This window comes from Salvelinus alpinus, chromosome 14, assembly GCF_045679555.1.
Source record: "Salvelinus alpinus chromosome 14, SLU_Salpinus.1, whole genome shotgun sequence".
NCBI lineage: Eukaryota > Metazoa > Chordata > Actinopteri > Salmoniformes > Salmonidae > Salvelinus > Salvelinus alpinus.
The window spans coordinates 30,170,175-30,184,584 of NC_092099.1; the positions used below are offsets into that span (position 1 = coordinate 30,170,175).

General features: G+C 45.4%; 1 protein-coding gene across 2 annotated transcripts in view; it reads right to left on the reverse strand.

The window, feature by feature from the left end:
* Window positions 1–674: 674 nt before the first annotated feature.
* LOC139538747 (immunoglobulin superfamily member 3-like) overlaps window positions 675–14,410 on the reverse strand; it is a 90,616-nt gene continuing 76,880 nt past the window's right edge. For both annotated transcript variants that reach the window (XM_071341138.1, XM_071341137.1), the window contains exons 7-9: window positions 13,673–14,083; window positions 4,447–4,872; window positions 675–4,041 (exon numbers count right to left, since the gene is read on the reverse strand). In XM_071341138.1, the coding sequence (XP_071197239.1) occupies window positions 3,791–4,041; window positions 4,447–4,872; window positions 13,673–14,083 (1,088 nt within the window). In that variant the 3' untranslated portion in view covers window positions 675–3,790. The remainder of the gene's footprint in view (window positions 4,042–4,446; window positions 4,873–13,672; window positions 14,084–14,410) is intronic.

A 14,410-nucleotide genomic window follows, 5' to 3' on the forward strand; every position in this document is an offset into this window, starting at 1 on the left:
CGAAATCTTAGAAATTGTTGCATTTATCTTTTTGTTCAGTGTGTATATATATCCATCCATCCATCCATACATTGCAACCCTGAATCTGCAATAAAAATAATATAATGTAGCTCCGGTAATATGGGTCATATTTGAACAGCTAGGGCAGGGGTCTCCAACCTTTTCTTTCAAAAAGGCTACTTCATATAAAAAAAAAAGTATACAATCACAAAATTTGATGAATAGAAACAAGGAAAAGCACTGCATACATAATTGTGTTTTGGTTCTTAGAACAGGTGCCTTTTTTATTTCAAACACCAGTAGTGCAACTAATGCTTTCTAACTGCACTGAACCAACACAGTGGCTCACCGGAGCAAAGCAAAACTTTAGTGGTCAAAACCATTCATCTTGAGCCAACGGGGGGAGGTGGTGAAAAATGCAATCTGTTCATTAAAATGGATTGGTTTTAATACAGACTAGCTTAACATTGCTAATCGTTGAAAATGACAAATTAAACAATGATTCATGATCATTTTCTGGTTTAAAAAAAGTGGGGGTGCAAAAACAAGTTTGTACCCCTATTTTGAAAGTGGGGGTACAGCTGTTCCGTTTGCTCCATTGCTCAGGCGCCTATGTCTGGAGGTTCATAGAAGGAAATATGTAGAAGGGTCAGGAGGAATGTCAACACCTAAGGTTGCACTGAACATGTTTTTATTGCAATAAACTGACAGAATAGCAAAGTGCCTTTTGAATGATAGCAGTGGTTACTATTCAATAGAATATATATCAGAATAAAAATCAACAAAAACAGGTCATATACACAAAAAACACAATAAGCGTTTAAAAAAGCTATGGCCTTCCTTTTCATTTCAGTGCACTATCATTTATCATAGATTAAAAAAATAACAAAAATACATCACTGGAAAAAAGCAGCACTGGCTGAACTGAACACATCACCACAATTATTTTACAGCTAAATCTGGAGCCAGTACACAGCCACTGCATGCAGCCCTCGTAACGCAGCTACAACACTGTCGGAACGTCTGGAGAGCATTTAGGATTTCATTTAGGGATGTTGATTACTACAAAAACACCGTTCAGAGTACAACACAGCTCCAATTACGCACTGTGGCACTGTGACATCACACACCAAAGCCGCACCCTCCACTTCCTGGTTTAGATTCAGAGATCCTGCACGCTGCTCAGGGATTGGCTGATTTCCTTATGACTGAATTGTGGCGAAACCAATGAAAAATCGGTTTAAAAATGAGGGTCCAGATCTTATCTTAGAGTCTTGGGTTTGTGACAGGGTTGAGTACAGTTGGCTTGAACTGCTCTTTCAACTGGCTAAAAACAACACATCTAACCCAATGATGGATAGATCTAGCCTAGAGCGAATAAGTAAATATCACACTGCTGACCTAACTAGCTAACATAGCCTGGTGCTACAGCTAAACACCTACACATACACACATGAAAGCATTGTTCTATAGCGGTCAACCAATGCAGGTGATGAGGCCTTCCGCTCAGGATTTTAATGGCAGATGGAAAAGAATAGAAACAACCAAAAAGTTGTTCTCCCTCCCCCATAAATCTGCTGTTCAAAGTGACTTCCTATTCTATAGATCCGTCTGACACTTGGCACAGGAAGTGAAGGGCTTTGCATCGCTCGGTCACACAAACACGACGCTAAAAAGTTTGAAGGTTACAAAACATCAACGCTTCCTGCAATATTGTCATGCAATATACATTTCGACACGATTGAGAAGAGAATGACGAGAGCTTTCAGCAGTCTGTCTGGCAGTGAAAGGGTTATTTTACGGAACAGGAACGTCACACTTCCTCTCCCGGCCGTTCCATACTATGGGAATGTGACTGATTCCCAACCCTTCTGCCATGTAGGTCAGGGGGAAACATCCACAGTCCACGAGAGGCCGGCTTCAGTCCAGTCATCTATGGCAGTCTAATGCATTTCTATGGAGCTCACACATCCTAACTAGGTGCCACGGTACATTTCAATAAATAAACAAGACGAGCAAAAGCTTAAAGTGGATCATTTTGTGACTCTCGCTGTTAATCTACTGTACATCCTATAGTGAAGCTGCTCGGTTTCCAATACAGGTATAGAGCATTTAGTTAGTGTTTCCACACTGGCCAAAACATACATCTTCAATGTGATGCCACTGACTGCGCAGAACAAATTAATCTAGCATTTCTATATCTACGACATTTCAGTGCCTGTGACTATGGACACACAGTGTTATCATGACTTTGTATCTGTGTGGTGTGGTTGCCTGGCAACGCAAGTAGAAGAGCAGTACTTGGAGAATTTTAAAAAGACATGTACATGAACTATGCAAAACAGTATAAAATAACAAAAAATATATAAATTAAGGTACAAAAAAATCAAAATAAAATCAGACTTGATATTAATTCCCATGGTGTGTTGGTATTGGTCATCTGTTTTTGGGGATGCTTTTGTTTTCTCTACACGTTGTCCAAAGAGCTGGTTGTGTGTGTGTGTGTGTGTGTGTGTGTGTGTGTGTGTGTGTGTGTGTGTGTGTTTTAATATGCATGTATTTAACCTCTACACACATCTCTAGCGATGATATGTCTTGTGGCTCAGCTCCCCTCTACAGGAATTTCTAAGAGCTGCACAGCTTGTACCCATTAATTCATGTCTATTAAAGACAGCATGTGGTAGTAATAGCGGACAGCGTATGAAATGGCAGAGAATTTCATTTCAGTCAATAAATCACACTGTGTCAATACATTTATGCAGAAACTACTCAACGGGTTTAACATAAGCGTAAAAATCGCCCTTTCTGCCTACAAGGCCTATAATCCCCCAGCATGGGGTCGGCAGCCATATTTACAGAGTGCTTCGGAGCCTATCGGCTTTGCTCGCCCCTTTAAACTTCAAACATTTGTTGCAGAGGACAGCCTGGAATAAGTTCTTGGCAGTGAAATATCCCTCATGTCAAAAATATGTTCATTTATCCTCCTTCCTTCTCTCTTTCCCTCGTTCTCACTCTGTTTGGAGAGGAGGAGGAGGAGGAGAAGAGGTGTGCATTCACACTGATGCCTAGTGTCTGGCAATGTTCAATGGGCTCGCCAGGTCTGTCTCTGTCTGCCAAGGCAAACACACTGAGGAGACAGGTGGGTGAACACACACACACTTTCACATTGTCACGCACACATCTCTTCTAATTGTCTTTGTGTGTTTTTGTGGCAGTCTAGTCCACAGCTCTGGAGTCAGTCTGAAAAGGGCCCTCGCTATGGTAACCAAGGTATAAGGCCAGGCAGGGACTGATCTGAGTTCAGTGCTAAGTCAAACGAGCATAGAGAGAGATTCCTTATCCTCACTACGTCCTCAGTTCAGAACAGTATGCCCATATAGGGTCCTTGACTAGTCATTTTCTTGTTCCCAGATTGTATCATTCTAGCAGACATCTTTTGAAAAACAGAATTTAAAAAAAGAAAAATAACTATAGCTATGTTTTTCACTGGACGAAGAGAAGATGAGAGCGAGAGATACATACACTCACACTTCCAAACACACACACGGCTGCACATTTGGCGCAAACACACTTTTCCACACATACAGACACACACGACAGGGCTGCTGCAGAGTATCTCACAGCCGGGGCAACCACAGGGGGGCGGGGTTATACATGGACGAAGAGATTGACTGACAGCTTGGACACAGCAGTGATTGGTCAGTTGGAGGTCCGAAGTAGACCCTCCCTGGCGTGGTATTGGTTGGATCCTCGATGAGTACGGGGTGGAGGAGGGTTATGGATTGCTTCCTTACTCCACTGAGCCAGGGTGCAGGCTGAGGGCGGGTGGGTCCAGGCAGGTGGGCGAGTAGCTGAGGTGGGGTTCTTTGATCCACAGTAAGGGGGCGCCGTTCTTGCCCTCCTGGGACTTGCTGTGGCTACGGCTTTTATAGCGCACCAGGAGCACGGCGATGAGGAGGATGCCGAAGATGGGGAACGGGTAGAAGAAGATAAAGTAGAAGAGAGAGTCATTGGAGCACACCACCGACTGCAGTGTGGAGACTGTGGGGAGGGAGAGAGAAAGATGGGGAGATAAGATAGAGAGAGAAGGGAAAGAAGAGAATTGGATGAGAGAGCGATATGGATGAAAAAAATGACATCAATGGAGAGCATTCCATTATAGTGTAGTTTGATGTTTCTTTGGCATGCTACTTATAGCTGTGACTGTGTCAGTATTAACTCAGAGACCAGAATCACCATTAAGATCAGCACGAGCCAATGATCTCATATGCCATCTGTAGAATGATACAAATGGGAGGAGTTGGTTGGCCAGGGTTGGAAAAAACTCGAAATGTTGCAGCCGAAATGTTGTTTTTGTAGCTCCAGGCCATTGTTATTCACCATGTGGTACCATCTGTTTAAAAAAAAAAGCACTATTAAAAATAAACATTAGATTGATTGATTTACCATGCTGGATCACGGTGACGATGGTGACACCAGAGTTGTTGGTCGCCAGGCGATACCAGGCGTTGCGGGGGTTGAGCAGCCACTCCTCCACGTGACAGTAGTAACGCCCTGTGTCAGCGGGCCGTGCTCCCTGGATGGTCAGGCTGTAGAGGTCAGAGGTTGTCCTCTCAAACTGCAGACGTGAGTTAGGCCCCGCCTCCTCGGTGGGGCTACAGTTCCCGTTCCCGAACACGGCATCGTGTCCAATGGAGAACACACACAACTGGTCTTCCTCTTCCTCATCTTCCTCGGGGCGCTCCACGTACCAGGACACGGAGAAGCGGGAGTCTCGGGAGGACTGGGAAGGGATGCTGCAGCCCAACCGGATGGAACCAGACTGGGACACAGTGATGTTAGACTCCGACTCCTCCACCTGCAACCGCACCTCTGCAGAGAGAGAGAGGGGAGGGAGAGGAAGAGAGAGGGAGGAGGAAGAGAGAGAGGGGGGAATAGAAGAAAATTCCAATTGAAGCTCATTTCTTGGGCAGAATAATTGTCATGCCTTGAAACAGAAAATTTCAGACTGGCAGATGTGCTTCAAATCATTATATACTTCAAAACCTCAACACACATAATCAAAAACACAATCATAAACTAATTTGATAGCAAAATATCTCGCATTGTCAGTTTTACGTGCCCAACTACCCTTAAATGCCAAAACCCCAAACCCTAAAAAAATTGTCTAACAGGGTCACTAGACCCACCAGCTGTCCATGGCCTTTCCAGTCTGCTGTTCTGCTCCAGGCCTCCCTCCCTCTTAGAGGCTACTAGCCCAAGGGGAGAGTGTCTGTGTGGGATGGCTACACTCCTACAGGGCCTGTACACTGACCCAGTTAGAACAAGTAAAAAGAACTGAACTTAAAAAGACTCTGCTAGATCAGGCTGTCTGTAATGTTTCTTCTTGTTAAAAAGGAGAGAGCAGAGGGAAAGAAGACAGACAAGGGGAGAACTGGCATCTCATTTTTCCTCTGAACCATTTCTGTTTGACTTCCTGGGTGACTGCATTCTTTAGCACCTTAATGAGACCCTCCCAACAGCCACCTGGGAAATCAGGCCTGGAAATTTGCAGCCTATCATTATATATTTATATAGCTGTACATGTATAACTATATGGCATGAGCACTCCCTGATATGGTGTTTGATAATAACCCAATCCCCTGGTGAGCCTTGGGATCCTGAAGGAAACAGAGGTGAGACACAAACAAAGTGAGTCACTGATATGCATACACACACAATCATGAATACACACATGCACAAGCGCGTGCACTTGAAGGAAACAGATGTGTTTCTGCAATGTGTGGGGAAGAAGTGTCCACTTTCCTGCTAAAATAACATATGAGTGCTGTTGCTCCCTGACCAGCTCCAGGACTTCTGTCTGATCTTCATGTTGCAGTTGGGCAGATGTCACGGACACCCGCACATTTCACCCTGCATTTACAATGCCCTACTCACAGGACCCCTGGCACAACAGATTGCTTTCAGAGATGTTAGGGGAGGGTGTAGCCATGTTTGTCTATAAACAGTCACCTTCCTTTGGGGGTCAGAGAGAGGAGGCATAGGGGGTGAGGAGGGTAATAAGCAGGGTAGCTGGGTGGAGGGGAGGTGATTGGGGGGGCAAAGGGATGGGGGGGAGGCAGGCGATATGGCCTAAAAATCATATCTCGATTTTTCTAACTTATGGGCAAACCACGATATACATCTCCATTTTTTTCTTCTCTAAATCAGCTTAGTTGTACAATTAAAGGTCAAATACACTGCATTTCAAACAACCAGCAATAATGTAAAGAATTTAGGGCGTGTGAAATAAATATAATCCTTCCACAACCATAAGACCCACTAATAATGTACTTAATTTGATCAAAATATACTGAACAAAAATATTAACAGCAACATTCAACAATTTAAAAGATTTGACTGAGTTATAGTTCATATAAGGAAATCAGTCAATTGAAATAAATTCATTAGGCCCTAATCTATGGATTTCACATAACTAGGAATACAGATATAGATCTGTTGGTCACAGATACCTTACCAAAAAAAAAGAAGGTAGGGACGTGCATCAAACAACCAGTCAGTATCTGGTGTGACCACCATTTACCTCATGCAGCACGACACATCTCCTTCACATAGAGTTGATCAGGCTGTTGATTGTGGGCTGTGGAATGTTGTCCTACTCCTCTTCAATGGCTGTGCGAAGTTGCTGGATATTGGTGGGAACTGGAACACGCTGTTCTACACGTCGATCCAGAGCATCTCAAATATGCTCAATGGGTGACATGTCTGAGTATGCAGGCCATGGAAGAACTGGGACATATTTTTATTTTATTGAACCTTTATTTAACTAGGCATATCAGTTAAAGAACAAATTCATATTTTACAATGACGGCCTAACCCGGCCAAACCCTCCCCTAACCTGGACGACGCTGGGCCAATTGTGCGGCGCCCTATGGGACTCCCGATCACGTCCGGGATCGAGCCAGGGTCTGTAGTGACGCCTCTAGCACTGAGATGCAGTGCCTTAGACCGCTGCGCCACTCGGGAGCTGAAACATGAGTTGACGGCGGCGGATGAATGGCACAACAATGGGCCTCAGGATCTCGTCACGGTATCTCTGTGCATTTAAACTGACATCAATAAAATGCAATTGTGTTGGTTGTCGGTAGCTTATACCTTCCCATACCATTACCTCACTACCACCATTGGGCACTCTGTTCACAACATTGACCTCAGCAAACCGCTCGCCCACACGGTACCATACACGTGGTCTGCGATTGTGAGGCCGGTTGAACGTACTGCCAAATTCTCTAAAACGACGTTGGAGGCGGCTTATGGTAGAGAAATGCACATTAAATTCTCTGACAACAGCTTTGGTAGACATTCCTGCAGTCAGCATGCCAATTGTATGCTCCCTCAACTTGAGTCATCTGTGGACATCAGTGACAAAACTGCATTTTAGAGTGGCCTTTTATTGTCCCCAGTACACGGTGCACCTGGATTATCTTGGCAAAGGATAAATGCTCACTAACAGGGGTGTAAACAAATCTGTGCACAAAACGTTTGAGAAAAAAGCTTTCTGTGCGCATGGAACATTTCTGGGATATTTTATTTCAGCTCGTGAAACATGGGACCAACACTTTACATGTTGCGTTTATATTTTTGTTCCGTGTAGTTTAACCTGCTTTTTTGCCAACCCTGATCTGGCTTTTAAATATGTCAATACAAATGGCTTTAAAAAAATAATATATACAGTGGGGAGAACAAGTATTTGATACACTGACGATTTTGCAGGTTTTCCTACTTACAAAGCATGTAGAGGTCTGTAATTTTTATCATAGGTACACTTCAACTGTGAGAGACGGAATCTAAAACAAAAATCCAGAAAATCACATTGTATGATTTTTAAGTAATTAATTTGCATTTTATTGCATGACATAAGTATTTGATCACCTACCAACCAGTAAGAATTCCGGCTCTCACAGACCTGTTAGTTTTTCTTTAAGAAGCCCTCCTGTTCTCCACTCATTACCTGTATTAACTGCACCTGTTTGAACTCGTTACCTGTATAAAAGACACCTGTCCACACACTCAATCAAACAGACTCCAACCTCTCCACAATGGTCAAGACCAGAGAGCTGTGTAAGGACATCAGGGATAAATTGTAGACCTGTACAAGGCTGGGATGGGCTACAGGACAATAGGCAAGCAGCTTGGTGAGAAGGCAACAACTGTTGGCACAATTATTAGAAAATGGAAGAAGTTCAAGATGACGGTCAATCACCCTCGGTCTGGGGCTCCATGCAAGATCTCACCTCGTGGGGCATCAATGATCATGAGGAATGTGAGGGATCAGCCCAGAACTACACGGCAGGACCTGGTCAATGACCTGAAGAGAGCTGGGACCACAGTCTCAAAGAAAACCATTAGTAACACACTACGCCGTCATGGATTAAAATCCTGCAGCGCACGCAAGGTCCCCCTGCTCAAGCCAGCGCATGTCCAGGCCCGTCTGAAGTTTGCCAATGACCATCTGGATGATCCAGAGGAGGAATGGGAGAAGGTCATGTGGTCTGATGAGACAAAAATAGAGCTTTTTGGTCTAAACTACACTCGCCGTGTTTGGAGGAAGAAGAAGGATGAGTACAACCCCATGAACACCATCCCAACCGTGAAGCATGGAGGTGGAAACATCATTCTTTGGGGATGCTTTTCTGCAAAGGGGACAGGACGACTGCACCGTATTGAGGGGAGGATGGATGGGGCCATGTATCGCGAGATCTTGACCAACAACCTCCTTCCCTCAGTAAGAGCATTGAAGATGGGTCGTGGCTGGGTCTTCCAGCATGACAACGACCCAAAACACACAGCCAGGGCAACTAAGGAGTGGCTCCGTAAGAAGCATCTCAAGGTCCTGGAGTGGCCTTGCCAGTCTCCAGACCTGAACCCAATAGAAAATCTTTGGAGGGAGCCGAAAGTCCGTATTGCCCAGCGACAGCCCCGAAACCTGAAGGATCTGGAGAAGGTCTGTATGGAGGAGTGGGCCAAAATCCCTGCTGCAGTGTGTGCAAACCTGGTCAAGAACTACAGGAAACGTATGATCTCTGTAATTGCAAACTAAGGTTTCTGTACCAAATATTAAGTTCTGCTTTTCTGATGTATCAAATACTTATGTCATGCAATAAAATGCAAATTAATTACTTAAAAATCATACAATGTGATTTTCTGGATTTTTGTTTTAGATTCCTTCTCTCACAGTTGAAGTGTACCTATGATAAAAATTACAGACCTCTACATGCTTTGTAAGTAGGAAAACCTGCAAAATCGTCAGTGTATCAAATACTTGTTCTCCCCACTGTATATATATATATATATATATATATATATATATATATATATATATATACAGTGGGGAGAACAAGTATTTGATACACTGACAATTTTGCAGGTTTTCCTACTTACAAAGCATGTAGAGGTCTGTAATTTTTATCATAGGTACACTTCAACTGTGAGAGAAGGAATCTAAAACAAAAATCCAGAAAATCACATTGTATGATTTTTAAGTAATTAATTTGCATTTTATTGCATGACATAAGTATTTGATAGATCAGAAAAGCAGAACTGAATATTTGGTACAGAAACCTTAGTTTGCAATTACAGAGATCATACGTTTCCTGTAGTTCTTGACCAGGTTTGCACACACTGCAGCAGGGATTTTGGCCCACTCCTCCATACAGACCTTCTCCAGATCCTTCAGGTTTCGGGGTTGTCGCTGGGCAATACGGACTTTCGGCTCCCTCCAAAGATTTTCTATTGGGTTCAGGTCTGGAGACTGGCTAGGCCACTCCAGGACCTTGAGATGCTTCTTACAGAGCCACTCCTTAGTTGCCCTGGCTGTGTGTTTCGGGTCGTTGTCATGCTGGAAGACCCAGCCACGACCCATCTTCAATGCTCTTACTGAGGGAAGGAGGTTGTTGGTCAAGATCTCGCGATACATGGCCCCATCCATCCTCCCCTCAATACGGTGCAGTCGTCCTGTCCCCTTTGCAGAAAAGCATCCCCAAAGAATGATGTTTCCACCTCCATGCTTCACGGTTGGGATGGTGTTCTTGGGGTTGTACTCATCCTTCTATTCCTCCAAACACGGCGAGTGGAGTTTAGAGCAAAAAGCTCTATTTTTGTCTCATCAGACCACATGACCTTCTCCCATTCCTCCTCTGGATCATCCAGATGGTCATTGGCAAACTTCAGACGGGCCTGGACATGCGCTGGCTTGAGCAGGGGGACCTTGCGTGCGCTGCAGGATTTTAATCCATGACGGCGTAGTGTGTTACTAATGGTTTTCTTTGAGACTGTGGTCCCAGCTCTCTTCAGGTCATTGACCAGGTCCTGCCGTGTAATTCTGGGCTGATCCCTCACATTCCTCATGATCATTGATGCCCCACGAGGTGAGATCTTGCATGGAGCCCCAGACCGAGGGTGATTGACCGTCATCTTGAACTTCTTCTATTTTCTAATAATTGTGCCAACAGTTGTTGCCTTCTCACCAAGCTGCTTGGCTATTGTCCTGTAGCCCATCCCAGCCTTGTACAGGTCTACAATTTATCCCTGATGTCCTTACACAGCTCTCTGGTCTTGGCCATTGTGGAGAGGTTGGAGTCTGTTTGATTGAGTGTGTGGACAGGTGTCTTTTATACAGGTAACGAGTTCAAACAGGTGCAGTTAATACAGGTAATGAGTGGAGAACAGGAGGGCTTCTTAAAGAAAAACTAACAGGTCTGTGAGAGCCGGAATTCTTACTGGTTGGTAGGTGATCAAATACTTATGTCATGCAATAAAATGCAAATTAATTACTTAAAAATCATACAATGTGATTTTCTGGATTTTTGTTTTAGATTCCGTCTCTCACAGTTGAAGTGTACCTATGATAAAAATGACAGACCTCTACATGCTTTGTAAGTAGGAAAACCTGCAAAATCGGCAGTGTATCAAATACTTGTTCTCCCCACTGTATATATATATATAACCAGAACCATGCATAATGCACATTCACTAATAATGACTATCTTCTTGTTGCAGGCATTATAAAAAATTAACACAGGTCTCATAAACAATCTCTCAAGCACAAGCCCACATGCTAGTGAGTAGCCAGCTAATCTGTATATTTCAAGTTTAGCCAACAAGGCAGAACAGTTGAATTGTTATGAACACACCCTTCTGTCCGTCTCCGACTGCCAGCCTGTCCACTTTGTTCAGGTGTTGAAATCAAGTGGCCTACCTTATTTTTCAGAATGAGAATGAATTGCCAATTCATTATCTAATTGTGTTTTATGCTTATTGCGCATTTATAAAACACAGACTAGACAGCTAGTATAACAGTCTTTGAATAAATTCTGCTAGCGGTATGTGGTACCGCAATGCGGGTGCGCGACAAACTGAGCATTCATTCTCCAGAATGAATGTCCATTAATACTCCTGTTTTAGTAACATCTGCTCTGTTCTCTATTACAGTAAAATAATGTCTCTGTTTCAGTGTCCATATGACTGTTTCTGTTGGACCAAACCGCTTGTCAGAGAGGAAGAAGTGATCTTGGGGTGTGTGTGTAAACGGAGAGGAAGAAGTGATCTTGGGGTGTGTGTGTAAACGGAGAGGAAGACGTGATCTTGGGGTGTGTGTGTGTAAACAGAGAGGAAGAAGTGATCTTGGGGTGTGTGTGTGTAAACTGAGAGGAAGAAGTGATCTTGGGGTGTGTGTGTGTAAACGGAGAGGAAGAAGTGATCTTGGGGTGTGTGTGTGTAAACGGAGAGGAAGAAGTGATCTTGGGGTGTGTGTGTGTAAACGGAGAGGAAGAAGTGATCTTGGGGTGTGTGTGTGTAAACGGAGAGGAAGAAGTGATCTTGGGGTGTGTGTGTGTAAACGGAGAGGAAGAAGTGATCTTGGGGTGTGTGTGTGTAAACGGAGAGGAAGAAGTGATCTTGGGGTGTGTGTGTGTAAACGGAGAGGAAGAAGTGATCTTGGGGTGTGTGTGTGTAAACGGAGAGGAAGAAGTGATCTTGGGGTGTGTGTGTGTAAACGGAGAGGAAGAAGTGATCTTGGGGTGTGTGTGTGTAAACGGAGAGGAAGAAGTGATCTTGGGGTGTGTGTGTGTAAACGGAGAGGAAGACGTGATCTTGGGGTGTGTGTGTGTAAACGGAGAGGAAGAAGTGATCTTGGGGTGTGTGTGTGTAAACGGAGAGGAAGACGTGATCTTGGGGTGTGTGTGTGTAAACGGAGAGGAAGAAGTGATCTTGGGGTGTGTGTGTGTAAACGGAGAGGAAGACGTGATCTTGGGGTGTGTGTGTGTAAACGGAGAGGAAGACGTGATCTTGGGGTGTGTGTGTGTAAACGGAGAGGAAGAAGTGATCTTGGGGTGTGTGTGTGTAAACGGAGAGGAAGACGTGATCTTGGGGTGTGTGTGTGTGTAAACGGAGAGGAAGAAGTGATCTTGGGGTGTGTGTGTGTAAACGGAGAGGAAGACGTGATCTTGGGGTGTGTGTGTGTGTAAACGGAGAGGAAGAAGTGATCTTGGGGTGTGTGTGTGTAAACGGAGAGGAAGACGTGATCTTGGGGTGTGTGTGTGTAAACGGAGAGGAAGACGTGATCTTGGGGTGTGTGTGTGTAAACGGAGAGGAAGACGTGATCTTGGGGTGTGTGTGTGTAAACAGAGAGGAAGTAGTGATCTTGGGGTGTGTGTGTAAACGGAGAGGAAGACGTGATCTTGGGGTGTGTGTGTAAACGGAGAGGAAGAGGCGAAGCGAGAGGTTTCACTTTTGCCAAAATTGGTCCAAATTAAGGCCAATACGTTTCTGCCTTCACGCATTTGGGACACCTCCCATTGTTAGAGTAGAGATATGAGCATCTCGCCATTATATGCAGATCTCTGGTGTAAATGGGAAGGTGCACACAGCACAGAAGGAGCTAAGGAGACGAGACCAAAAAGACAACAAGCAGACATAAACGCTCATAAAAACGGAAAACAACTTGACTCTTGCAGTACAGACATTTGGAATATCATGCAAAAACATACATTCAAATTAATCCGATCTATCGCCCAGCCCTAGGAGGGGGGCTTGGAAGTCTGTATAGTACATGGTAGGGTTGGGGCCATTGGGTTTGAGGGGAGTAAGGTAGCAGTTCGGTGGTTAGGGTGTGTGTAGTTGGTGTCGGTGGGGGCACAAAATTTACTTATTATGGGCAGGTGGGTTATGCCCCTCAGCTCTGCCAGGCTCTGCCCATTTGGCACCAGGGCAACACCCACCACGTCCACCTGAGCTCTGCCTGGTGCAGGTGGATGGTGATGAGGTCATCAGAGCGAGACGGCCTTGAGGGCAGGGGGAGAGGGCACAACTGGTCACTGCCAGAAGATAAATGAACCACATGGGTCGAGAACAGCAGCTGCTAACCACTACAGAGACAGAGAGAGACACTGGGCTCTTGCTGTTTCTCTTAGGAAGATTTCTGTGTGTAAAGGCTGAGTGAGGAGTCCCGTGCCAGTTTGTACCAGTATCCCTCCTCTCTGTTTTCACTTGGTTGTCGTACCAGGACCTGTGTGAAGCTCGAGGAGTCACGTGCCAGTCTGTACCAGGCTTCATCCCATTCAGCTCTATATCCCTCCCATCATCCCTCCCCTTGTTCCCTGCTTTCCGTCCTCACCTGGTTGTCTGACTAGGACCTGTGTGAATCCTGAGGAGTCCCGTGCCAGTCTGTACCAGGCTCCGTCTGGGTCTGTGAGCCACTCCTCCACCAGGCAGTAGTACGTCCCAGAGTCGCTGCTCTCCGCCCTGTTCAGTGTCAGCGCGTAGAGCCGTGGCGACAGCCTCTCAGCCTGCACTCGTCGCCTCAACCTCTCCTCGTCCGCATACGCGCCATATTCAAACGCGCCCGAGCGCTCGATCCTCAGCAGTAGTTCATCGGCCTCGGCACCCGCCACACGGCGCACATACCAGAGCACGGCATGCTGGGAGTCTTGGCTGGTCTGGGATGCCACGGAGCAGTTGACGCGTACCCGACTGTCCTCCAGGTAGACCAGGGACTGGTTGGTCTTCTGCACCCGCAGCTTACTCACTGTGGAGGAGGGGAGGGGGAGACAGGGGGGAGAGGAATGGAGGGGGGGGAGGTAGTGAGAGAGGGGAAGAGAGGGAGCGTAGGAAGGTAGTGGGGGGAGGAAGAGGAGAGAGAGAGGGGAAGAGAGGGAGGGTAGGAAGGTAGTGGGGGGAGGAAGAGGAGAGAGAGGAAACAATTATTTCTGTGTTTATAGAAACAAGTGAATGGTGGTGACAGGTACACAATGTCATTTCTGTTTGTGACAGACTTGTTGAGGCGGGCTTCATTTCCTGCCAAAAAGGAGAGGATATTAGTGTGTGGGTGGAGGAGAGGCAGTGAGAGATGGAA